The sequence below is a fragment of the Coffea arabica genome, chromosome 5c, assembly GCF_036785885.1.
Source record: "Coffea arabica cultivar ET-39 chromosome 5c, Coffea Arabica ET-39 HiFi, whole genome shotgun sequence".
Classification (NCBI taxonomy): Eukaryota; Viridiplantae; Streptophyta; class Magnoliopsida; order Gentianales; family Rubiaceae; genus Coffea; species Coffea arabica.
Genome location: NC_092319.1, coordinates 7206676 through 7234633, shown reverse-complemented (window position 1 = coordinate 7234633; position 27958 = coordinate 7206676). Strand labels below are relative to the sequence as shown.

At 38.6% G+C, this 27958-nt stretch overlaps 2 protein-coding genes across 2 annotated transcripts; one reads left to right on the top strand and one right to left on the bottom strand.

The window, feature by feature from the left end:
• The first annotated feature begins 19676 nt into the window (after positions 1 to 19676).
• Positions 19677 to 24845, top strand: LOC140007182 (uncharacterized). The gene is made up of 8 exons (XM_072049871.1): positions 19677 to 20175; positions 20884 to 21144; positions 21227 to 21370; positions 22118 to 22280; positions 22398 to 23042; positions 23135 to 23185; positions 23276 to 24222; positions 24280 to 24845. The coding sequence occupies exons 1-8, from the start codon at positions 19677 to 19679 to the stop codon at positions 24843 to 24845; spliced, it is 3276 nt and encodes a 1091-aa protein (XP_071905972.1).
• Positions 24846 to 25218: 373 nt separating this feature from the next.
• On the bottom strand, positions 25219 to 27324 carry LOC113690919 (xanthotoxin 5-hydroxylase CYP82C4). Its single transcript, XM_027209046.2, has 2 exons — positions 26322 to 27324; positions 25219 to 26085 (listed from the first exon to the last, which is right to left on the bottom strand). Exons 1-2 carry the CDS (start codon positions 27285 to 27287, stop codon positions 25456 to 25458), a joined length of 1596 nt encoding a protein of 531 aa, XP_027064847.2. The 5' UTR covers positions 27288 to 27324; the 3' UTR covers positions 25219 to 25455.
• Between the last annotated feature and the right edge of the window lie 634 nt (positions 27325 to 27958).

The following is a 27958-nucleotide window of genomic DNA, read 5'->3' as shown; positions in this document are numbered from 1 at the left end:
TAAAAGGCATCAAAGTGAAAGAAAGAGTCACCTACAAGTCGAGCAAGAGACCAAGAAGTGCACTAGAAATGGCTACTAAGAAACACAAGTACAAGGTGAAAGAGAAGTCTTCATCAAAAAGATTACAGGTTAGACAATTTATTTAGTTTATGTGAACAATGCTATTTGATTGTTTGACTATTACTTTTTTTTTGGTTCCTTAGTTCTATGATGAATGATGAGTATAGAAATAGTATTAGGATACTTATTTATAATTTGGATAAAAATGATTGTAGGAATTTGAAAATAATGTTGTTCATTCAAGTATGGATTCTGGTACAATTCAAGGTTTTGTTCGAGAATTACCACCACAGCAAGCATAGTTATTCGTCATTTTTGTCTTGTATAGCATATTTGATATGTAATTCATTTTAAATTTTTATTTGAATAATTTATTCTTTAGATGACTAAACTACATTAACGATATCTTTTTTCAATGAAAATTTTAATTTGTGGTCGTCTCTCTTTAATTATATCAGGAATTTGGAATTCCAATAGAAAACATCTACAATAGGCGAAATGCTAAAAACATGACACAATTATTGCAAGTAAGTAAATAGTATGCTTTTTGTAGATATTATGTCAACCATTATTTGCATGTTGGTTCTTATTTATATTAATTTTTTCTAGTATTATACTTTTATAAGTTTATAGCTATTTGTTATAATGAAGGGTGGTCTTCTATTTCTTATTTTTTCGGTAGACGTTGGACCCTAACTTCTACCAAGGCTATGATTTGATGTCTTCGAGTTCAATAGCATAGCAGCATGCATCAATGAGTTTTGTCCAAGTAAGAAAAAACCTTGATTAATTACTTAATCTTGTATATATTAGTTTGATAAGTTACACTTATAATTCAATACATTTGCTAACTTAGCATTTGTTTTTTGTAGGCACAAGAACTGGGAAAAAATATGATGATACTGATTAACAAGTTGCTAAAGATGAATGATCAGTGCAAAAAACTTGGATGGTGTGAAGTTATACATTTATGCACCTCGGAATCTATCCACTCTTTTCTTTCTGTTCCCTTGTAGAAGAGGGATCATAGATTTTTATACACATCATTCCATTTTTTGTTTTCCTCATTCCAAGGTTTGAGCACAATGAAATTGATGATTATGCTGCCAAAATTCAAATAATGCTAAAAGTTGTAGAGAAAATGAACTAGAATGAAAAAATTGCTATACAAGATTTATATTGACGTGCAGGACATAATTAACTAGAATGGGCAGGCCTTGTATGATTACACTCTCCCTCTCCCTTGCTCGCCTTGTAGTTTTATGTACAATCGATTATTTTACAGCAAGCTGTTGAGTATGATCGTTCAAGTACATGACATTGTGGAGATTATTCAATGGCGAAAAGCGTATCTTAAAATACCATTAGACAGACATTGCAAGAACATGGCATTCTTCCCTTGCTAAATTCCCGAGATGGAAGAATTCCAGAATCAAACCATAACGCGAAACTTTAAAGCCACAAAAGCAAGCCATGGAGACCAAAGCCAATAATTTTCAACTTTGACATGAAAAAACATCTTAGCTGCACTTAATCAGACAAGGGGAATATCCACAACACCTTCCCAGGTATTTGGGATTTCACTTATCATCTTACAATCAAAGCAAAAGGCTGACGATCTCACACACAATTAACTTGAGTCTGCATAGCTCTAGTCTATTTATTTCCTCTCAAAGATACTGCAAGAATATATGCTTAAAACACGCGAACACTGAAGGGAAGCATGCCAACCCCTTATTCAGTAATAGTAGTGGATTGAAATAACATGAACCCCTAACAGACCTCCACTTGCCAGTTTGCTCACTCATCATCATAGTCTTTGCGGTGGTGGTGGTGGTGGTGATGCTTGCAGGGATGTTTCTTTTCCTCATCATCATCAGAGCCCTCACCGCCCTGCCAATGTAAAAGCATGACATTGTAAATCAAACCAATCGTAACAAGTACATAAAAAAATATATCATGATACATAATATCTCCCCCCTCCAAAAAAAACCAAAACTCTTCTCGAGTATAAAATATACTTAAAAAGAACATCATCAGTATAATGGTTACAATAACATCTGCAGCATGATCTACAAGTTGATTCCCCTGCAATGGACTAGTTTTACGGTAAAAGCAAAACAGAGACATCATTGAGCTATTGTCCTTTGATCTCAAAATAATTCAATCATCTTCTAAATTTTCTTCTGTTATTATACGGTTTATCCTTTCACCCCTTCGTTCTCATGTTTTTTATATGCATGCATGGATATGCATAAGTGCAAAAAATCACTCTTATTTCACGGTGATGCTTAAACAACATATGATAGATTTATACAAACATCAAATGAATCTCAATGCTCAATTAATATGGAAATTCACATGAAACAAGGACACTGGTTTACACAAATTCCCAATCTTAAACACTAGTAAACCAAGCAGGATAAGAAACAGAACCACTCCAATGCCCCTGTTCAATGATAAGTTACTTCTGCTGCCAATAAACCACAAAAAAATAGGGATAAATATGTTACCCCCGACTGCCTTTAACTGCAGTAGTTTCTTGCCATGCACAAAAGCTGTAATCTATAAGGCAGTGTGTACTAAAATGAAGAGAGTACCCAAAAAAAATTCCAAAGCACTAGCCAAGTGAAGTATGAGTATATATGACAGCCATAATTTGAGAACAAATTTCAGCAAGGAGACACAATAAATACGAATGACAGAATAATGGGCAAAGAAAATAGCAGGAAAACAAAGGCAAGAAAAAAACTACATTGCCCAAAAGATTTGAGGAAGCCCATCGCAGTATTGTGAAAGAATTCTCTAGAATATTGGAGGAAGCCCATCCTAGGATGTTGAGGCTATCAGTGAATTCCATGGAAAAAATGATTCATGACACCTAGGCATTTGATCGAACAGGTGGTGAGCTTCGTCCAATTGCCCATTGAGAGCACATAATCTGAAGAAAGGGCTCCGAAGAAAGAAATTGGGGTTCCCAATGCTTCTCCACGCTATTAGAGATGCGCCAACCTTGGGATGCTTTACTCCTAACCCCACAAGGTTCCGAGATGGAGCTTAACCTGAGTCTCGATTAAGAATGGCGATGATCCACCTTTCACACGGCGCACGATTCCATGGACAGTTTCCTTCGACTTCGTGACGGAGGACATAGCTTATGATCATCGGCCGAAATCATGCCACCAGGCATTTGAATTGTGAGTGATATCTGGTGAAAGGATAAGTAGTGATATCTGACGGAAGCTTTTGAGAAGAAATTATATTCTGATGGGATTCTAATTTCATGGTTTCGTGGTTTTTTTTTCCCTTGTTTAATCTCTAATTTTATTTTTTTGGTTTTTATTTTAATTGATTTTGGTTATAGAGATTAAGTTTCTCTGCCCGATTAATCAGTTAATTAATTAAACATGGTCCGAGTTGGGTTGTTCTAGGATTTGGTTTATAAAAGGACACTTGGCAAGTTTAGAATGAATGGGATAGGATGTGAGACAGGGTGTGGTACAGAGAATCCATTGCAAAGAACTGGCTTGGGGGGTTGAAATTGGCGATGCCCATAAATTAGGAGGAATTGTAATTTTGATCCTCAATCTATTACTCATGTGCCAAACTAGTCCCCAATTTATTTTGTAAGGCAAATGTAGTCCCAATCTATCCAATTTTGTGCAAAAGTAGGCAATTGACTGATTCCTTCCAATTTCTAATGGAATCATGGCATGCGCAATCACATACCAGCACTTAAAATCTTTTTTTTTTTCGTTTACTCAGAAAACTCAGCACTTAAAATAGACTAATATCGGCTGAAAAGGAAAACTAGGCAACTATGTTGCAAATTTGAAAACTTACTCTTCTTCCCTGAACAAGCCAGAGAAGAGCTGCTTCCTTGCTTCCATCATCGGCAAGCCACCGAAAACCAGGAACCAGAGAAGTACGGCACAAAAATTATAAAATTTTTTGCAGTTACGTTCTTGGGCCCATTTTAGTGCTTGCTTTACTGGATTTTTCTTTGTTTAATCTAGCACTGAAGGATTACCACGCTGCTTTAGAAAATATTGATTTCGGATGCAGAGAAATCTCAAACTGGTGGTTGTTAATGTGGTTCCAGTGCAAAGATCAAGCAATTGGCACCCTTTGAAATATTCTTCGAAAATGGCGCTTGTTAGAAACTTGTCATCAAAAGAGAGGTATTATTGGAACTTAGAGAATGACGAGCTTCGGAATGAGGTGATGAGTAAGAAGATTATTGAAAGATGAATTTTGCAGTATGAGAGTAGGAAGGGTAGTAATAATGGTAGTGTTGGTGGGGGCTTTGGGAGAAAATATTTTTTTTTAATTATAGGATTTGTGTGACAATTGGTACTCGTGCAATTGCTTTCAAGGACAAATATTTCCCATCAAATCCAGAAGCCATTGACGATGGGATTACAGATGATATGTTATATCAAATGCTGGCATTGACGAAAAGAAGTTGAAAGCCAATGGAAAGTCAAAATCTTCTGGTTCTCATCTTATTGACGTTTCAGTGAGCAGAGAGAGAAAGGATAGTTTAGTTGGAGTCATACTAGAGATTTTGGGGGATCCCAACAAAGGGATGGCGTGTCAACTTTTGAGTTCATAAGCGGTGGAGTTTTGGAGCTTTGCTGAATTACTTTACATGCGGATATTTCTCCAAGTACGGAATTTTAGAAGCTAAGTTTCCTAAGCTGCGGCAATAGCCTATCAGAAGGTACAAATCTTTTGTTTTAGTTGCTCTTCCATCAAATATTGGAGAAGAAGGCTACGTTTCTGAAATTGCAGCATCAGTCCCCAAGTTTTCCTTTTAGTCGATATTAGTCAGTTTTAAGTGCTGAATTTTTTGAGTTAAAAAAATGCTTTTAAGTGTTGACAATGACTGCACGTGCCATCATTCCGTTAGAAATTGGAAGGAATTCATCAATTGCGTATTTTTGCGTAAAATTGGATAAATTGGAGACTACATTTGCTTTGCATAATAGATTAGGAACTAATTCCATGCATGAGTGATAGATTAGGGACCAAAATAACAATTCTCACGATAAATTATTACAAGCATCTTCAATTGATCGAAATGAACCGTGCAAATGGTTACTATCTGCGAGCATGTCAAATGGGTCAATAAAAAATTGAGAAATTCCACTATTGTAAGGCGTCCCATTGGAATCCCAAAGCTCAGTAGACGAAACCTGTGGATGATAGTTTAAATTAAATGGACTCACTTGCATAGTACTATGCATAACTGGATATGCCGGTCCAATAGATTGATCCAATATGGAGTTTAACCGTGAAGGCCCAGCTTGTACTAACTTGCCCACCTTGCTGCTTCAGGATCCTGATGTGGATGAGACTTGATGTTTGTGACCTCTGTTGGCTGCTCATCAAAACTACCACATGGCTTACGTTTTACTTTCTTCATTAATTTGGCCTGCAGAAATTTTACACCTTTTGTTATGAAGCCACACTTTCCTTTTGCTTTCTTGGCAGATGAATTAATTGGTGAAGAGATAGTAGTGTCCTTCCCCTTTGACTTGTGAAGAGGCACATTGGAAATTGGCATAATGGCTGGGCCATGATTATTAAATGGATGTGAAGTAGTTCTATCTGGCTCATGTAGGCGTGGCTGCATGATTTCTAGCCCATGCAGAACTGCTTCACCTTCATTATCAACACTATCAAGGGCCAGGGAAAAAGAATAGTCGTCAGAGGTTGACTGGAATTAATATTGTCTTGCTCAAGAGGTTGTCTTCCTAGATTAGATTAGAGGGGAGAGGGAGTCTAAAGAGGTTGTGTTTGAGGCTAACAGGTACACAGATTTTATTTGATCAAGGGAGTATTTTGCCACAATCCTTGAATTTTTTTTGTTGTAGGTGAGATTTGAACTCCTATCTACAGTCCAAGAAAGGACTTAAGACCCTTCTGGTGGTGACTGAGCCGAGCTTAGTGATCTCCAATGTTTTAATTGTAGACCATGAAAAAAAAGTAATGGCATATGTTAAGGACCAAATAAGCATGTCGGCTCATTAAATATTTTAATTTGTCCAGTAATGAAAGTTAGGTACAGCACGTTAGGCTTGTTTATTGTTAAATAGTAAAGTTTTGACTTCCCTCCATTATGTACTAGTGATGGACCCAACACTTGACAACGTGTGTACAAGTGATAAAAAAATCTTTTATGAATTAACGAATGTAACATCTCTCTCTCTCTCTCTCATGAGAGTGCCTTTCTCTCTCTAGTAGAGAACCTCTCTCCCCTCGTGGATGTTTATACAGTTTTAAAGTCTAAAATTCAAATTTTCTGTACTTTTTCAGTCTCAAATTTCTGCACATAGCAAGCCATAAAATCAAGTGATCTGTTAGCTGTGATTAACAATGAATAACCTTCAAGATTTAATCACATTGAATCTGGATTTGATCTGCGGCAGCTGAGCTTCTTCCTCCTTTGAGTCATTCAGCTGGATCAGTTTTGTTAACTCAGTTGATCGCACAGCTCGTTTTGAATGAAATTGTGTCTGATCTAGCTTAGTAGTTTCCTTGTTTACTCTAGTCTTTGTGTCTATTCAGATTTCAGTAATAATCCTTGTTTGAGTTTATCTTTTTCAAATCCAAGTGGCCTGTCTCTGGTTTCCTGTTTGGTTTGTTTTCTACTAACTGTTCTTACTGGTTTCCTAGTTTTCATCTTGGAGCTGGAGAGCTGAAGTTCATTGTTCTGTGATTATCAGCGAGGTTTCCTGAGTACTGCATCAATGGCTGAGGAGCTGGAGGAAGTGCTCAGCAAGTTCGATCTGTCAGATAAGGAGGCGGCAGGAATTCAAATTGAAGGGGATGATGCTTTCCAGGGAGTGGAGGAATGTCGGTTGAGCATTATTGGCAAAGTAATTGGAGATAAAGTGGCTAATATCACAGGTATTAAGAGCTTTTCCAGTAATGTGTGGATTTTGCCAAAAATGTGAAGGTTGTAGAAATAGGTATGAATTTGTTTCAGTTTATATTCATGAATCAGTATGATATGGACAGAGTTTTAAATCAGAGGCCATAGGTGTATGATAATTTACCTCTGGTTGTGATTCCTTGGAAGGAAGAGGTTGAAATAGATGCTAAGGCTTTTAGTAAAACATGGATATGAGTGCAGATCTGGAACCTCCCAATCCATTGGATAACTAAGGAAATTGGGCGTAAGATTGGTGGAGTTTTTCACTCAGTTAAGGAGGTCATCATTCCTAATGGTGGGGGGAAAGATGGTAAACATCTGAAAATCCTAGTGGAAATTGATATTGAACAACCTTTGTTAAGGGGAACCACGGTCAGGATGAATGGGGTGATGAAATGGATTGAGTTTAGGTATGAGAAATGTCTTGATTTCTGCTATTTTTGTGGGAAACTGGGGCATAATGAGAAAAATTGTAACATGAAAGGGAATTATCTGGATAAGAAACTCAATTTGGAGCATGGATGAGAGCTAGTAATGCTAGGAGTCCAAAAAAGCATAATAAAACATATGCAAAGTATAATGAGGGCGTTGAGGAGGTCTCTAGGACTAATGGTAAGGGGAATGTGGTAAACAACTTATTCTTGACATGGGGGGGAGGTAATACCAGTTGGCATGGGCAAGAAGGGAGGGGGAGGGATGGCAACATAAGGAGTAGTCGAATTCTTTCAAAGGATACTTTGTTTGAACAGAAGAGTGTTGGCAGTATGGGGAATGAGGGAAGGGAAGGCGTGGTGGAAAAGAAAGTGGAAAAAGAGTCTAATACTAACCTGAATATGGAAGGAGAGGGAGAGAGGGAGCTGAGTTCTGGTAAGGGGACTGGGGGTCAGTTGGAAAAGGTGGAGGATGATACAATGTGGATTGATGGGAGGCAAAAGGAGAAAAGGGTGAGTAAGGTAGGGGGAGAGAGGAGGGAAAAGGGAAGGGAGCTGGGAAGTATAGGGGAAGTAGGGGCTGGAGGAGGTTGGTGCAGGAAGTGGGGAGGAGAGTGCCTTTGGGGAAGGCATGGTGGAAAAGAAAGTGGAAAAAAAGTCTAATACTAACCTGAATATGGAAGGAGAGAATTCTGGATTGAATGGAGAGGGAGAGAGGGAGCTGAGTTCTGGTAAGAGGACCGGGAGTCAGTTGGAAAAGGTGGAGGATGATACAATATGGATTGATGGGGGCAAAAGGAGAAAAGGGTGAGTAAGGTAGGGGGAGAGAGGAGGAAAAAGGGAAGGGAGCTGGGAAGTATAGGGGAAGTAGAGGCTGGAGGAGGTTGGTGCAGGAAGTGGGGAGGAGAGTGCCTTTGGGGGATAAAAATTATGGAATGGATATAGAAAAGGATTCTGGTAAGAGGAAACAAGGGGATATGGTTGGGAAGGAGAATTGTGGGGAGCTAGTGATTGGAGTACGGAAAAAATTAAAGGGGATAGCAGGGGGAGTTGGTAGAGAGGACCTTTTGAAGGTGGTGGAGCCCAACCTTAATGGGGCTTCCAGCCCTCAATGAGAGTTGTGGTGTGGAACTGTCGAGGTGCTAGGAGCCCCTTGACAGTTTCCCAAATGGAGGAGGTTATGAGACTCCACTCCCCTGAGATTATTTTTCTAGTCGAAACAAAAAATAAAAAAGCAGTATGAATAAGATTAAGAGGAGGTTGAAATATGATAGTCTTTTTGTGGTTGACCCAATAGGTATGGCTGGAAGCTTGACTGTACTTTGGAGGAAGGAGATAGTAGTTAGAAGAGTTCTGTTCATTGAGTTCACTATAGAACTTAATGTGGTAGGGAAGGGGAATGAGGCAGATTGGTGGTTTATTGGGGTCTATGCTAGTAGTATAGATTTAGTAAGAGCACAGCAGTGGAAAATTATAAAAAATAGATCTACAATTTGGGGTTCGAATTGGATCCTGGCAGGAGATATGAATGATATATTGTCTAGTGAAGAGAAATGGGGTGGGAGGCTGAGAAGTGACAGCAGTTTTAGAGTGTTTAGGAATTTGTTAATGACAACCAGTTGATTGATATTGGCTTTGAGGGGATTCCTGGACCTGGTGTAATGATTGGGATGAGGATGGGGAGGTCAAGGAAAGATTAGATAGAGTTCTGTGTAGTTGGGACTGGAGAAGGGAACATGGCAAAGCTAAGTGTGTGCACCTGCATAATGAGGCTTCTGATCATTGTATGTTGCTACTGGATACTGAGCCAAAACATAGGGAATGGAAAAAGAGATGTTACTTTGATAAAAATTAGGTGCAGCACAAGGAGGTTAAGGGTATTATTACTACAGCTTGGGGGAAACAACAGGTGGGGTCTAGAGGTTTTAGGCTTCAAAAGAGAATTAAAGAGTGTAGGATGGTACTATTAAAATGGAGGAGGCAATACAATGCTAATGCTAAATCACAAATTAGTAGGATTAAGGAGGAAATAGCAGAGGTTAATATAGGACAGCAAGTGGATAAAAAGGGAAGGTTGAGTACCCTGAAAAAACAACTCACTGAGGCTTATAGGAAGGAAGAGGCTTACTGAGGGCAAAAGGCCAGAGTACAATGGCTGAAGGAGGGGAATAGGAACACTAGGTATTTCCATTCTATGGTAGAGGGAAGAAGAAAGAGGAATAGTATAACTACTCTTTAGAGGGAGGATGGTACTTGGTGTGAATCTGAGAGGGAGTTTGAAGGGGAAATTAATGAGTACTTTGAGAAACTCTTTACTTCCAGTAATCCAAGGCAGTTTGATGCAATACTCAGGGGTATTCCACAAGTGATTACAAATCAGATGAACAACAAGCTCACCAAACCAGTCTCTGAGATGGAAGTCAAGAAAGTAGCCTTTTCCTTACATCCCAATAAGGCCCCTGGATCTGATGGTATGACTCCTTTTTTCTTTTAGTATTTCTGGGATGTACTAAAAAATGATCTTATTGCAGCCATCTCTAGTTTCTTTCATTCTGGTCATTTACTGCAAGCTATTAATGAGACTATTATCACTCTAATTCCTAAAGTTGAATCTCCTATCTCTGTGTCTCAATATAGGCCTATTAGTTTGTGTAATGTCGTGTACAAAATTATTACACGTGACAATGGCACACGAAGCTGAAATAGATATGGTCCGAAGTTGCGGAATTACACCAAAACAATCGATTGAACTGATGTCGAAACAAGTTGGTGGACAAGAAAATCTTGGATTCATTCGAGATGATTTAAAAAACTACTTACGATCCAAAAGATCCATATCAATGATGCAAGGTGACACAGGAGGAGTCTTAGAGTACATACAAAGGATGCAATTAGAAGATCCAAATTTTTTTTATGCTATTCAAGTAGATGAAGATGACTTGATAACTAACATATTTTGGGCTGATGCAAAGATAAGAATAGATTTTGCTCATTTTGGTGAGGTGGTTTGTTTTGATACAACTTATTTTTTTTAAATAAAAATTTTATTCAAAAAAGGGTTAAAGTACATGAAGAGCGGCTGGCATTCCGCCAGTAAGTCTAGGCCAAACATACATAAGGCATCTGTACCTTATCTAGGCGGGCTAGGCCCCGTATATGGTCACTAAGTGGGAAGGGAGGGAAACTGTGGCTGACACGCATGGAGCTTGCCAGGCATGCCAGTCCATCTGCAACTGCATTTGCTTCTTTGTAGACATGAGTGAAATTCACCTGGCGGTCCAAAACTAAGGATTGAATACGTGAGATAGTATACCATAATCTCCAAGGTACTCTTCCGTTGCCATTCACCATATTCAGCAATATCTAAGAGTCCATTTCAACTTGTAGGGAGTGAAAGCTAGCGGAGCGTTGCAGACCTTCCAGTAATGCCATGGCCCCCGCTTCCATATTGGTTCATGATCCCAAAAATAACGAGAAGCCTACATTATTCGTTGGTGTAAATCATCATAAACAAACTACTATTTTTGGGGCTGCTTTATTATATGATGAGACAATTGGAACATTTGAATGGTTGTTTGACACATTTGCTAAGGCTATGATAGGGAAAATACCAAGAACTATTCTTACAAACTAGGACTGAAGAATGGCAACGACTTTCGCTTCTCAATGGCCAACAACGTATCACCGCTTATGTATATGGCATACCTATCAAAATGCAGCAACACATCTAGCTGATGTCTTTAAAGATTTTCAAAATTTTGCGACAGATTTTAGTCACTGCATATATGACTATGAAAATGAGAATGATTTTTTTTGAAGAATGGAGTGAAATGTTAAAAATGGATGGTCTGGAAGACAACAAGTGGTTGAAGAAAATGTTTGATATAAAAGGGAAATGGGCTTTAGTGTATGGGAGAGAAACCTTTTGTGCTGATATGACCACAACCCAATGAAGTGAGTCCATGAACAGTGTCATAAAGAAGTATGTAAGTTATAAACATGACTTACTTGAATTTTTTGAACACTTCCAAAGGCTGTTAGATGATCGTCGCTATGATGAATCTGTAGCAGATTTTAGAGGCAATCAAAGTACACCGACAATGATATTCCCTTGTAAGATTTTACAGCATGCAGCAAGTATATATACACACATGAAGTGTATGAAAAATTTAAGGACGAGCTATGCAAAGGGATTGATTGTAAATGGGAAGTTGATGGTGAATTAGGAAATTAAGTGATTTACAGAGTTACACCATATGGTAAGACTTCCCATCATCTTGTAACTTATGATTCATCCACAAATTCAATTTCTTGTAGTTGTAAGAAATTTGAATTTGCTGGATTTTTGTGTTCACATGCACTAAAAATATTGATGACTCTGAATATTGTAACAATTCCGGATGCATATATATTGAAGAGATGGACAAAAGCAGCTAAAACAGGAAATGTACATGTTTCCAGTGAAAGTAGCCCGGAAATGGAGTTAAAGGCAAAATTAAGTTTTCGTTACAAAGAGTTATCCTATCTATATATGCAGCTGATGACAAAAGCTTCTGAATGTGATGAAGCTTATTAAATTACTAAAGATGGATTTTGGAAAATGTTAGAACAAATGGATGCATGTTGTCAAGGGAAAAAGAAAATGAAAGAAGTGCGTATTGAAGAAAATAAAAGTGTGTATCAAGATGTTGACACTAATCCATCTGAAATCGCCTATAAAAAAATAAAAGGCATCAAAGTGAAAGAAAGAGTCACCTACAAGTCGAGCAAGAGACCAAGAAGTGCACTAGAAATGGCTACTAAGAAACACAAGTACAAGGTGAAAGAGAAGTCTTCATCAAAAAGATTACAGGTTAGACAATTTATTTAGTTTATGTGAACAATGCTATTTGATTGTTTGACTATTACTTTTTTTTTGGTTCCTTAGTTCTATGATGAATGATGAGTATAGAAATAGTATTAGGATACTTATTTATAATTTGGATAAAAATGATTGTAGGAATTTGAAAATAATGTTGTTCATTCAAGTATGGATTCTGGTACAATTCAAGGTTTTGTTCGAGAATTACCACCACAGCAAGCATAGTTATTCGTCATTTTTGTCTTGTATAGCATATTTGATATGTAATTCATTTTAAATTTTTATTTGAATAATTTATTCTTTAGATGACTAAACTACATTAACGATATCTTTTTTCAATGAAAATTTTAATTTGTGGTCGTCTCTCTTTAATTATATCAGGAATTTGGAATTCCAATAGAAAACATCTACAATAGGCGAAATGCTAAAAACATGACACAATTATTGCAAGTAAGTAAATAGTATGCTTTTTGTAGATATTATGTCAACCATTATTTGCATGTTGGTTCTTATTTATATTAATTTTTTCTAGTATTATACTTTTATAAGTTTATAGCTATTTGTTATAATGAAGGGTGGTCTTCTATTTCTTATTTTTTCGGTAGACGTTGGACCCTAACTTCTACCAAGGCTATGATTTGATGTCTTCGAGTTCAATAGCATAGCAGCATGCATCAATGAGTTTTGTCCAAGTAAGAAAAAACCTTGATTAATTACTTAATCTTGTATATATTAGTTTGATAAGTTACACTTATAATTCAATACATTTGCTAACTTAGCATTTGTTTTTTGTAGGCACAAGAACTGGGAAAAAATATGATGATACTGATTAACAAGTTGCTAAAGATGAATGATCAGTGCAAAAAACTTGGATGGTGTGAAGTTATACATTTATGCACCTCGGAATCTATCCACTCTTTTCTTTCTGTTCCCTTGTAGAAGAGGGATCATAGATTTTTATACACATCATTCCATTTTTTGTTTTCCTCATTCCAAGGTTTGAGCACAATGAAATTGATGATTATGCTGCCAAAATTCAAATAATGCTAAAAGTTGTAGAGAAAATGAACTAGAATGAAAAAATTGCTATACAAGATTTATATTGACGTGCAGGACATAATTAACTAGAATGGGCAGGCCTTGTATGATTACACTCTCCCTCTCCCTTGCTCGCCTTGTAGTTTTATGTACAATCGATTATTTTACAGCAAGCTGTTGAGTATGATCGTTCAAGTACATGACATTGTGGAGATTATTCAATGGCGAAAAGCGTATCTTAAAATACCATTAGACAGACATTGCAAGAACATGGCATTCTTCCCTTGCTAAATTCCCGAGATGGAAGAATTCCAGAATCAAACCATAACGCGAAACTTTAAAGCCACAAAAGCAAGCCATGGAGACCAAAGCCAATAATTTTCAACTTTGACATGAAAAAACATCTTAGCTGCACTTAATCAGACAAGGGGAATATCCACAACACCTTCCCAGGTATTTGGGATTTCACTTATCATCTTACAATCAAAGCAAAAGGCTGACGATCTCACACACAATTAACTTGAGTCTGCATAGCTCTAGTCTATTTATTTCCTCTCAAAGATACTGCAAGAATATATGCTTAAAACACGCGAACACTGAAGGGAAGCATGCCAACCCCTTATTCAGTAATAGTAGTGGATTGAAATAACATGAACCCCTAACAGACCTCCACTTGCCAGTTTGCTCACTCATCATCATAGTCTTTGCGGTGGTGGTGGTGGTGGTGATGCTTGCAGGGATGTTTCTTTTCCTCATCATCATCAGAGCCCTCACCGCCCTGCCAATGTAAAAGCATGACATTGTAAATCAAACCAATCGTAACAAGTACATAAAAAAATATATCATGATACATAATATCTCCCCCCTCCAAAAAAAACCAAAACTCTTCTCGAGTATAAAATATACTTAAAAAGAACATCATCAGTATAATGGTTACAATAACATCTGCAGCATGATCTACAAGTTGATTCCCCTGCAATGGACTAGTTTTACGGTAAAAGCAAAACAGAGACATCATTGAGCTATTGTCCTTTGATCTCAAAATAATTCAATCATCTTCTAAATTTTCTTCTGTTATTATACGGTTTATCCTTTCACCCCTTCGTTCTCATGTTTTTTATATGCATGCATGGATATGCATAAGTGCAAAAAATCACTCTTATTTCACGGTGATGCTTAAACAACATATGATAGATTTATACAAACATCAAATGAATCTCAATGCTCAATTAATATGGAAATTCACATGAAACAAGGACACTGGTTTACACAAATTCCCAATCTTAAACACTAGTAAACCAAGCAGGATAAGAAACAGAACCACTCCAATGCCCCTGTTCAATGATAAGTTACTTCTGCTGCCAATAAACCACAAAAAAATAGGGATAAATATGTTACCCCCGACTGCCTTTAACTGCAGTAGTTTCTTGCCATGCACAAAAGCTGTAATCTATAAGGCAGTGTGTACTAAAATGAAGAGAGTACCCAAAAAAAATTCCAAAGCACTAGCCAAGTGAAGTATGAGTATATATGACAGCCATAATTTGAGAACAAATTTCAGCAAGGAGACACAATAAATACGAATGACAGAATAATGGGCAAAGAAAATAGCAGGAAAACAAAGGCAAGAAAAAAACTACATTGCCCAAAAGATTTGAGGAAGCCCATCGCAGTATTGTGAAAGAATTCTCTAGAATATTGGAGGAAGCCCATCCTAGGATGTTGAGGCTATCAGTGAATTCCATGGAAAAAATGATTCATGACACCTAGGCATTTGATCGAACAGGTGGTGAGCTTCGTCCAATTGCCCATTGAGAGCACATAATCTGAAGAAAGGGCTCCGAAGAAAGAAATTGGGGTTCCCAATGCTTCTCCACGCTATTAGAGATGCGCCAACCTTGGGATGCTTTACTCCTAACCCCACAAGGTTCCGAGATGGAGCTTAACCTGAGTCTCGATTAAGAATGGCGATGATCCACCTTTCACACGGCGCACGATTCCATGGACAGTTTCCTTCGACTTCGTGACGGAGGACATAGCTTATGATCATCGGCCGAAATCATGCCACCAGGCATTTGAATTGTGAGTGATATCTGGTGAAAGGATAAGTAGTGATATCTGACGGAAGCTTTTGAGAAGAAATTATATTCTGATGGGATTCTAATTTCATGGTTTCGTGGTTTTTTTTTCCCTTGTTTAATCTCTAATTTTATTTTTTTGGTTTTTATTTTAATTGATTTTGGTTATAGAGATTAAGTTTCTCTGCCCGATTAATCAGTTAATTAATTAAACATGGTCCGAGTTGGGTTGTTCTAGGATTTGGTTTATAAAAGGACACTTGGCAAGTTTAGAATGAATGGGATAGGATGTGAGACAGGGTGTGGTACAGAGAATCCATTGCAAAGAACTGGCTTGGGGGGTTGAAATTGGCGATGCCCATAAATTAGGAGGAATTGTAATTTTGATCCTCAATCTATTACTCATGTGCCAAACTAGTCCCCAATTTATTTTGTAAGGCAAATGTAGTCCCAATCTATCCAATTTTGTGCAAAAGTAGGCAATTGACTGATTCCTTCCAATTTCTAATGGAATCATGGCATGCGCAATCACATACCAGCACTTAAAATCTTTTTTTTTTTCGTTTACTCAGAAAACTCAGCACTTAAAATAGACTAATATCGGCTGAAAAGGAAAACTAGGCAACTATGTTGCAAATTTGAAAACTTACTCTTCTTCCCTGAACAAGCCAGAGAAGAGCTGCTTCCTTGCTTCCATCATCGGCAAGCCACCGAAAACCAGGAACCAGAGAAGTACGGCACAAAAATTATAAAATTTTTTGCAGTTACGTTCTTGGGCCCATTTTAGTGCTTGCTTTACTGGATTTTTCTTTGTTTAATCTAGCACTGAAGGATTACCACGCTGCTTTAGAAAATATTGATTTCGGATGCAGAGAAATCTCAAACTGGTGGTTGTTAATGTGGTTCCAGTGCAAAGATCAAGCAATTGGCACCCTTTGAAATATTCTTCGAAAATGGCGCTTGTTAGAAACTTGTCATCAAAAGAGAGGTATTATTGGAACTTAGAGAATGACGAGCTTCGGAATGAGGTGATGAGTAAGAAGATTATTGAAAGATGAATTTTGCAGTATGAGAGTAGGAAGGGTAGTAATAATGGTAGTGTTGGTGGGGGCTTTGGGAGAAAATATTTTTTTTTAATTATAGGATTTGTGTGACAATTGGTACTCGTGCAATTGCTTTCAAGGACAAATATTTCCCATCAAATCCAGAAGCCATTGACGATGGGATTACAGATGATATGTTATATCAAATGCTGGCATTGACGAAAAGAAGTTGAAAGCCAATGGAAAGTCAAAATCTTCTGGTTCTCATCTTATTGACGTTTCAGTGAGCAGAGAGAGAAAGGATAGTTTAGTTGGAGTCATACTAGAGATTTTGGGGGATCCCAACAAAGGGATGGCGTGTCAACTTTTGAGTTCATAAGCGGTGGAGTTTTGGAGCTTTGCTGAATTACTTTACATGCGGATATTTCTCCAAGTACGGAATTTTAGAAGCTAAGTTTCCTAAGCTGCGGCAATAGCCTATCAGAAGGTACAAATCTTTTGTTTTAGTTGCTCTTCCATCAAATATTGGAGAAGAAGGCTACGTTTCTGAAATTGCAGCATCAGTCCCCAAGTTTTCCTTTTAGTCGATATTAGTCAGTTTTAAGTGCTGAATTTTTTGAGTTAAAAAAATGCTTTTAAGTGTTGACAATGACTGCACGTGCCATCATTCCGTTAGAAATTGGAAGGAATTCATCAATTGCGTATTTTTGCGTAAAATTGGATAAATTGGAGACTACATTTGCTTTGCATAATAGATTAGGAACTAATTCCATGCATGAGTGATAGATTAGGGACCAAAATAACAATTCTCACGATAAATTATTACAAGCATCTTCAATTGATCGAAATGAACCGTGCAAATGGTTACTATCTGCGAGCATGTCAAATGGGTCAATAAAAAATTGAGAAATTCCACTATTGTAAGGCGTCCCATTGGAATCCCAAAGCTCAGTAGACGAAACCTGTGGATGATAGTTTAAATTAAATGGACTCACTTGCATAGTACTATGCATAACTGGATATGCCGGTCCAATAGATTGATCCAATATGGAGTTTAACCGTGAAGGCCCAGCTTGTACTAACTTGCCCACCTTGCTGCTTCAGGATCCTGATGTGGATGAGACTTGATGTTTGTGACCTCTGTTGGCTGCTCATCAAAACTACCACATGGCTTACGTTTTACTTTCTTCATTAATTTGGCCTGCAGAAATTTTACACCTTTTGTTATGAAGCCACACTTTCCTTTTGCTTTCTTGGCAGATGAATTAATTGGTGAAGAGATAGTAGTGTCCTTCCCCTTTGACTTGTGAAGAGGCACATTGGAAATTGGCATAATGGCTGGGCCATGATTATTAAATGGATGTGAAGTAGTTCTATCTGGCTCATGTAGGCGTGGCTGCATGATTTCTAGCCCATGCAGAACTGCTTCACCTTCATTATCAACACTATCAAGGGCCAGGGAAAAAGAATAGTCGTCAGAGGTTGACTGGAATTAATATTGTCTTGCTCAAGAGGTTGTCTTCCTAGATTAGATTAGAGGGGAGAGGGAGTCTAAAGAGGTTGTGTTTGAGGCTAACAGGTACACAGATTTTATTTGATCAAGGGAGTATTTTGCCACAATCCTTGAATTTTTTTTGTTGTAGGTGAGATTTGAACTCCTATCTACAGTCCAAGAAAGGACTTAAGACCCTTCTGGTGGTGACTGAGCCGAGCTTAGTGATCTCCAATGTTTTAATTGTAGACCATGAAAAAAAAGTAATGGCATATGTTAAGGACCAAATAAGCATGTCGGCTCATTAAATATTTTAATTTGTCCAGTAATGAAAGTTAGGTACAGCACGTTAGGCTTGTTTATTGTTAAATAGTAAAGTTTTGACTTCCCTCCATTATGTACTAGTGATGGACCCAACACTTGACAACGTGTGTACAAGTGATAAAAAAATCTTTTATGAATTAACGAATGTAACATCTCTCTCTCTCTCTCTCATGAGAGTGCCTTTCTCTCTCTAGTAGAGAACCTCTCTCCCCTCGTGGATGTTTATACAGTTTTAAAGTCTAAAATTCAAATTTTCTGTACTTTTTCAGTCTCAAATTTCTGCACATAGCAAGCCATAAAATCAAGTGATCTGTTAGCTGTGATTAACAATGAATAACCTTCAAGATTTAATCACATTGAATCTGGATTTGATCTGCGGCAGCTGAGCTTCTTCCTCCTTTGAGTCATTCAGCTGGATCAGTTTTGTTAACTCAGTTGATCGCACAGCTCGTTTTGAATGAAATTGTGTCTGATCTAGCTTAGTAGTTTCCTTGTTTACTCTAGTCTTTGTGTCTATTCAGATTTCAGTAATAATCCTTGTTTGAGTTTATCTTTTTCAAATCCAAGTGGCCTGTCTCTGGTTTCCTGTTTGGTTTGTTTTCTACTAACTGTTCTTACTGGTTTCCTAGTTTTCATCTTGGAGCTGGAGAGCTGAAGTTCATTGTTCTGTGATTATCAGCGAGGTTTCCTGAGTACTGCATCAATGGCTGAGGAGCTGGAGGAAGTGCTCAGCAAGTTCGATCTGTCAGATAAGGAGGCGGCAGGAATTCAAATTGAAGGGGATGATGCTTTCCAGGGAGTGGAGGAATGTCGGTTGAGCATTATTGGCAAAGTAATTGGAGATAAAGTGGCTAATATCACAGGTATTAAGAGCTTTTCCAGTAATGTGTGGATTTTGCCAAAAATGTGAAGGTTGTAGAAATAGGTATGAATTTGTTTCAGTTTATATTCATGAATCAGTATGATATGGACAGAGTTTTAAATCAGAGGCCATAGGTGTATGATAATTTACCTCTGGTTGTGATTCCTTGGAAGGAAGAGGTTGAAATAGATGCTAAGGCTTTTAGTAAAACATGGATATGAGTGCAGATCTGGAACCTCCCAATCCATTGGATAACTAAGGAAATTGGGCGTAAGATTGGTGGAGTTTTTCACTCAGTTAAGGAGGTCATCATTCCTAATGGTGGGGGGAAAGATGGTAAACATCTGAAAATCCTAGTGGAAATTGATATTGAACAACCTTTGTTAAGGGGAACCACGGTCAGGATGAATGGGGTGATGAAATGGATTGAGTTTAGGTATGAGAAATGTCTTGATTTCTGCTATTTTTGTGGGAAACTGGGGCATAATGAGAAAAATTGTAACATGAAAGGGAATTATCTGGATAAGAAACTCAATTTGGAGCATGGATGAGAGCTAGTAATGCTAGGAGTCCAAAAAAGCATAATAAAACATATGCAAAGTATAATGAGGGCGTTGAGGAGGTCTCTAGGACTAATGGTAAGGGGAATGTGGTAAACAACTTATTCTTGACATGGGGGGGAGGTAATACCAGTTGGCATGGGCAAGAAGGGAGGGGGAGGGATGGCAACATAAGGAGTAGTCGAATTCTTTCAAAGGATACTTTGTTTGAACAGAAGAGTGTTGGCAGTATGGGGAATGAGGGAAGGGAAGGCGTGGTGGAAAAGAAAGTGGAAAAAGAGTCTAATACTAACCTGAATATGGAAGGAGAGGGAGAGAGGGAGCTGAGTTCTGGTAAGGGGACTGGGGGTCAGTTGGAAAAGGTGGAGGATGATACAATGTGGATTGATGGGAGGCAAAAGGAGAAAAGGGTGAGTAAGGTAGGGGGAGAGAGGAGGGAAAAGGGAAGGGAGCTGGGAAGTATAGGGGAAGTAGGGGCTGGAGGAGGTTGGTGCAGGAAGTGGGGAGGAGAGTGCCTTTGGGGAAGGCATGGTGGAAAAGAAAGTGGAAAAAAAGTCTAATACTAACCTGAATATGGAAGGAGAGAATTCTGGATTGAATGGAGAGGGAGAGAGGGAGCTGAGTTCTGGTAAGAGGACCGGGAGTCAGTTGGAAAAGGTGGAGGATGATACAATATGGATTGATGGGGGCAAAAGGAGAAAAGGGTGAGTAAGGTAGGGGGAGAGAGGAGGAAAAAGGGAAGGGAGCTGGGAAGTATAGGGGAAGTAGAGGCTGGAGGAGGTTGGTGCAGGAAGTGGGGAGGAGAGTGCCTTTGGGGGATAAAAATTATGGAATGGATATAGAAAAGGATTCTGGTAAGAGGAAACAAGGGGATATGGTTGGGAAGGAGAATTGTGGGGAGCTAGTGATTGGAGTACGGAAAAAATTAAAGGGGATAGCAGGGGGAGTTGGTAGAGAGGACCTTTTGAAGGTGGTGGAGCCCAACCTTAATGGGGCTTCCAGCCCTCAATGAGAGTTGTGGTGTGGAACTGTCGAGGTGCTAGGAGCCCCTTGACAGTTTCCCAAATGGAGGAGGTTATGAGACTCCACTCCCCTGAGATTATTTTTCTAGTCGAAACAAAAAATAAAAAAGCAGTATGAATAAGATTAAGAGGAGGTTGAAATATGATAGTCTTTTTGTGGTTGACCCAATAGGTATGGCTGGAAGCTTGACTGTACTTTGGAGGAAGGAGATAGTAGTTAGAAGAGTTCTGTTCATTGAGTTCACTATAGAACTTAATGTGGTAGGGAAGGGGAATGAGGCAGATTGGTGGTTTATTGGGGTCTATGCTAGTAGTATAGATTTAGTAAGAGCACAGCAGTGGAAAATTATAAAAAATAGATCTACAATTTGGGGTTCGAATTGGATCCTGGCAGGAGATATGAATGATATATTGTCTAGTGAAGAGAAATGGGGTGGGAGGCTGAGAAGTGACAGCAGTTTTAGAGTGTTTAGGAATTTGTTAATGACAACCAGTTGATTGATATTGGCTTTGAGGGGATTCCTGGACCTGGTGTAATGATTGGGATGAGGATGGGGAGGTCAAGGAAAGATTAGATAGAGTTCTGTGTAGTTGGGACTGGAGAAGGGAACATGGCAAAGCTAAGTGTGTGCACCTGCATAATGAGGCTTCTGATCATTGTATGTTGCTACTGGATACTGAGCCAAAACATAGGGAATGGAAAAAGAGATGTTACTTTGATAAAAATTAGGTGCAGCACAAGGAGGTTAAGGGTATTATTACTACAGCTTGGGGGAAACAACAGGTGGGGTCTAGAGGTTTTAGGCTTCAAAAGAGAATTAAAGAGTGTAGGATGGTACTATTAAAATGGAGGAGGCAATACAATGCTAATGCTAAATCACAAATTAGTAGGATTAAGGAGGAAATAGCAGAGGTTAATATAGGACAGCAAGTGGATAAAAAGGGAAGGTTGAGTACCCTGAAAAAACAACTCACTGAGGCTTATAGGAAGGAAGAGGCTTACTGAGGGCAAAAGGCCAGAGTACAATGGCTGAAGGAGGGGAATAGGAACACTAGGTATTTCCATTCTATGGTAGAGGGAAGAAGAAAGAGGAATAGTATAACTACTCTTTAGAGGGAGGATGGTACTTGGTGTGAATCTGAGAGGGAGTTTGAAGGGGAAATTAATGAGTACTTTGAGAAACTCTTTACTTCCAGTAATCCAAGGCAGTTTGATGCAATACTCAGGGGTATTCCACAAGTGATTACAAATCAGATGAACAACAAGCTCACCAAACCAGTCTCTGAGATGGAAGTCAAGAAAGTAGCCTTTTCCTTACATCCCAATAAGGCCCCTGGATCTGATGGTATGACTCCTTTTTTCTTTTAGTATTTCTGGGATGTACTAAAAAATGATCTTATTGCAGCCATCTCTAGTTTCTTTCATTCTGGTCATTTACTGCAAGCTATTAATGAGACTATTATCACTCTAATTCCTAAAGTTGAATCTCCTATCTCTGTGTCTCAATATAGGCCTATTAGTTTGTGTAATGTCGTGTACAAAATTATTTCTAGGATTCTTGTTAACAGGTTATAGCCTTTTCTGCAACATTGCATTAGTAGTAATCAGTCTGCTTTTATTCCTGGCAAACAAATCATTGATAATATTGTGATTGCTCATGAAAGTATTCATTGTTTAAATCACAGAAGAATAGGATCTAATGAGTATATGGCTCTTAAATTAGATATGGCTAAAGCCTATGACAGAGTAGACTGGCCTTTTGTTGTTAAGATGATGGAAAAAATGGGATTTTGTCTGATTTGGATAAATTGGATTTTCAAATGTATGTCTTCTGTTGGGTATTCTTTTAATGTGAATGGTGAAAAGAAAGGTTGGGTTAGGCCTTCAAAAGGGATAAGGCAAGGGGATCCACTATCCCCATACCTATTCTTATTAGTATCTGAAGGTCTGTCTAGTCTGTTAAAGCATGCATTGGACAACCATTGTCTGACAGGACTAAAGATTGCCAAAGCCAGTCCTGCTATTTCTCATTTGTTCTTTGCAGATGACACCCTCATCTTTTGTAGGGCTAGTATAGAAGAGTCTAAACAGGTGATGAAAATCTTGGAGATGTATGAAGCAGCTTCAGGACAGAAGATTAATTTAGATAAATCTTCTATTTTTTTCAGTAAAAACACTGAGATGAGTAATAAGGCAGAAATCCTCAGAATACTAGAGGGAATGAAACAGGTGGACCAGAGCAAGTATCTTGGGTTACCTATGGTTATTGGGAGATCTAAAAATCAGGTTTTCAGCTATATCAAGGAAAGAGTGTTGGGGAAGCTTAAGGGGTGGAAGAAAAATTGTTGAGTCAGGCTGGGAAGGAAGTGTTGTTAAAATCTGTGATATTAGCAATGCCTGCCTATGCTATGAATTGTTGTAGGTTGCCTAAGAGCTTGTGTCAGGATATAAGTAGAGAAATGGCTCGCTTTTGGTGAGGGGAGAGTGAAGGGAAGAGGAAGACTCACTGGGTAGGATGGGGAAAGTTAGCTGCTGTTAAAGGGAAGGGTGGCTTGGGCTTTAGGGATTTGCAGGATTTTAACAATGCCATGTTGGCTAAGATGTTATGGAGGATTCTGACACAGCCTAATCTGTTGATGAGTAAGGTATTAAAGGGGAAGTACTTCAAAAGGGAATCTATTTGGAAAACACAGATAAGGGCAGGTGACTCCTGGATCTGGAAGAGCATAATGAGTGCAAGGCAGGTGATGGAAAGAGGAGCTAGGAAAAGAGTAGGGGATGGTAGAACAGTGGATATATGGAAGGACAGGTGGATACCAGAGGGAGGAACGGGTATGGTGGCAACTCACAGGCCTGCAGGTTGTCATGTCCAGAAGGTACATGAGCTGATTCAGAATAGGAAGTGGAGCAGAGCTGTGATGGAATCTTTGCTAAGTGAGGAGGACTGTAGAAGGATAGAAGGAATTCCAATTAGTCTATGTGCTGGAAAGGATAATTTGGTGTGGCCACTTACCAAATCTGGTCAATATTCTGTCAGAACTGGATATATGCTGGCTAGAGATATGAGGGGGGAATGGAGAAGGAAGGATCAGCAAGAGGCTAGCAATAGCATGAATGAACCCAACTCTAAAGCCTGGAGGGTGCTTTGGGGGTTAGACATCAAACATAAACTGAAACATTTTATCTGGAAATGTTTGCATGGTGTCTTACCAGTCAATGAGGTGATCAGAAGGAGAATAGGTAAGGGTGAGGATAAATGCAGCTGTTGTGGGGAGTTGACAGAAACTTTGGAACACATGTTTTTCTTTTGTAGGCATGCTGAGTATATATGGAAGGCAGCTCCAATTGATTGGGATGGTTTAAAAGAGTTCAGGCACAGTTTTTGGCTTTGGTGGAATAGCTTGATGGAAGCAAAGGACGGAATGGAAGGAAGAAACCACATTGCTTTGACAGTGAATATACTTTGGCAGATATGGAAATCAAGGAACCAAGTGCAGTTTGATGAGAGGAGTAACTGCCCTAGGAGAACAGCTAGTAAAGCTGTGTAGGAGTGGGCTGAGTATACAGATGTTAGGAAGGGGGTGGCTAATGCTAAGGAAAGGAAGAAGGAACAGGTGGCTGGGGTACGTAGATGGCTTCCACCTCCCCAGGGCTGTATTAAACTAAACACTGATGCAGCCTTGGTGTTAAAAGGTAGAAGAATTGGGTGGGGAGTAGTGGCCAGAAAGGAGGATGGAGAGGTTGTAGGGGCTTGGGCAGGTGGTGAAAGTAGGAACGGAACCCCAGCAGTGGAGGAGGCCTTAGCTATCAGAAAAGTTGTGATTAAGGCTAGACTGTGTGGCTGGAACAAAGTTGAAATACAATCTAATTGTAAGCTGATGGTGGACAAGCTTAGGGAGAGAAATGTGGATGATCCAGTCACGGGGACCATCTTAAATGACGTTTTGGTTTTAAGTCAAGATTTTGATATTTGTCATTTCTCTTTTGTCAAAAGAGAAGGCAATCGTGTGTCTCATAAGCTGGCAAAATTTGCCACAAGCTTGCATGACGAAATCAGTTGGAAGGATTCCTTTCCAATTTGGCTTACTAGTTTAGCCAAGAATGATGTAAGAGCAGTTGCTCCAACTCTGTAATTTCTGCTTGGTTATAAATTTGTTATCGTTTGAAAAAAAAAAAAGAATTAACGAATGTAAATTCATTAGCTGACAAGAATATTTAGTAGTAGTAAATAAAAAATTAATACAAAAAAGTCATAAAATTCAAATAAAAAAATTAAATCAAGCAATTATCTATAAGCGATTATGTATAAGTAATAAACATATATTTCATTGGTTTTGTGATATTAGTAATTGAGTTGAAGTGGATTAGTGGTGAGAAGTTATTTAAAGGATAATTTAAAAGTGATGATTAATTGTTACATCAAATCACTTGCTCTAGTTTAGTAGTTTTATTATTGTAGAGATGCTGTCATGTGCTCTTGGGTAGGGTTTAAGGATACTACGAATGTAGTGAATCACGACTTCATAACTAAAACGATAAAAAGTGATAATCTAGCTTCATACAAGTTGAAGCAACACATGAGAACATATCTAATCAAAGCTGTACTATAACTCAGAGCCCAGACTTTTTCTCTTTAGAAATCACCCTTTCTCCAGCAGATAAATGCCTGACCAGCTTTTATTTAGTATTTAGTATGTACTAAACTACGCCAAACTGGAATTTCCAAGTTCATGTTCCTGGAATTCACAGTTTCTGATAGAGTTCCACAGGAAGTCGTGGAGTGAGGAGAACTTCAAGAGGTTTTAGCTTAGGCAAGGCAACTCCCAATCCTTCACCCATATCCACCGGCATCCCCATCGGTGTTGCAATATCAAATGCCTGCAGCATACGTGCAAGCGTCAACTGAACAACATTCATCCCATAATTGACCGCAGGGCACATTCTTCTTCCAGAGCTAAATGGAATATACTCGAAACTCTGCCCTTTTAAGCTGATATTTGCATGAGAATTCAGAAACCTCTCTGGTTTGAATTCCAATGGATCAGACCAAATTCGGGGGTCTCTGTGCAGTTTCCAGAGATTAACGATTAAACGGGCACCTTTTGGGACGAAAAAATTGCCTAGGTAACAGTCTTCAGTGGCTTCGCGAGGTCCCGATAATGGACCTGGTGGATACAAGCGGAATGTTTCCTTCACAATGGCTTGTAAAAAACTTAAGTTCTTGATGTCGGCCTCTTCAATCCATCTCTGTTTCCCTACTTGGACGTCCAACTCGTTCTGTGCAATCTTCAAGATATTTGGATGATTGAGTAGTAAAGATAGTGCCCAAATTAACGTCTCTGCTGTGCTCTCTGACCCTGTCATTATAAGAGTCTGAAACCAATTTCAGAGACAAGGGAATAGAAACGACAAAGCAATACATCAATTTTAACAGAAAAAAATTAGAGCCTTAATCATCTAAGAAAAATGTGTCCGTGGTGTTTGGTGAGTCAAAGAAAAAGTTTCCCAAAAAACAAATGGCAGCACAAATGGGAGTAAAAAACTGTTAGTGTGTTTATTTTAAGTGGTCCAAGGAAATTTGCCAAGAAACAGAGTTGTGATTTCAGTACTGCAGTTGTTGATTTGATGATGGCATCGCGCTTATGGCCAGAAATTTCTCCAGTTTCTGGTTTTGTTGATAGCATTACGTCCATGAAATCGTGAACGGCTTCACTTTCAGGATGTGATTGCTTTGCTTTCTGGATATGTTCTTGAAGCCATTGCCCTAAGACCTCATCAAGTTCTTTGCCCGCCTTCTTCATGGATTTGATATGGCCTCCAATGTCCAACCATTCAATCCATGGAATCACATCCGAGAAAACAAAAACTCCGCCAAGATAAAGCATTTTCTTTATAGCTTCTTTCATACGCCTATCTTCAGAATTATCGTTGCCTTGACTGCTTGTCGAAAATGGCCTTCCTACAAGCATCCTGAGGATGAGGTTGAAAGTCAATAGCTCAAACCATTCGTTTAAGACAACTTTCGTAGGAACATCAACATCAGGACGATCATTCTTTGAGCATAGGGAGTACAAATCCCTGATCCATTTGTTGAATTCTGAGGCTCTAACATGCTTGAGCTTCTCAAGACGCTGGTTAGTGAGGAGTTCCAGAGTGACCATTTTGCGGACATCACGCCAATATGGTCCATAAGGTGCTAACGCAAAGATTGCATTGTTGTTACCCATGTACTTGGCTAGTGCCGTATTAGGCCGACTAGCAAATGTTTTGTCATTGATCGTGAAGCACTCTTTCACCATCTCCCAACTGCTCACCACGATGGCCGGACGACTGCCAAGCCGGAGTGAGAAAGTCGGGCCGTATTTATCTGCCATGGATCCCAGTATTCGGGCAAGAGGAAGTTGGCCACCTAGATGATGGAGATGGCCTATGAAGGGCAAAGCTCCAGGTGCTTCTGGAGCAGTGTTTCTCACATTCTGTACAATGTCCTTCGCTCTTTTGTGTTTGAAAAGACTCTTGCTGGATAGAAGAGATAGCAGCAATAGTGCGACTAAGATGGTAGAAAGAATGTCCATGTTATTCACGGAGATGAATGGTTCTTTCTTTGAGCGATTTGAGTCATGAATGCTGCCTACGTACTTATAAGGCAGGAGATCTATGGATGTAGGTCCACTTGACAAACAATGAATTCTTAAAAGAGATCTATGGATGTCGGTCCACTTGACAATTAATTGATTAGTTGGTTTTAGATTTTGAGATTTTTGGAAAAATAGTAAAGTGGACGCAATGGAAAATCACTTCACATGCAAAATTTTAGCCAGCAAAAATAGTTTAATTGATGAAGTAGACAACACTGTGATCAATTTTAGAAGTTCAGTGGGTACATTGGAACAAAAACTAGTTTGGATTGTTAGTTTCCACACAATAATTTTTATATTTTAGGGGACTATATTTATCAATTATTTTTTTACTTCATAATATACGTCAAATCGTTACAGTATATTTTTTATAAAAATTCTTTAAAAAAATTTCAAACAGGACTTAAGGAAGATTCTAAAATAGTTTGATGACTTGTGCCCTTTTACCCCATTGAAAATTAATTACTTGGAAAAATCGCCTTGAGTTTGAGAGTAAATAAGTTGTTTTCAAGATTTAAATCTTTGTTTAGTCATCCTAAACGCGATTCTCGTTTGGGCTGCCGGAGTGAAGAATAATGCTTGCCACGACCAAAGTCACGCAGCCATTG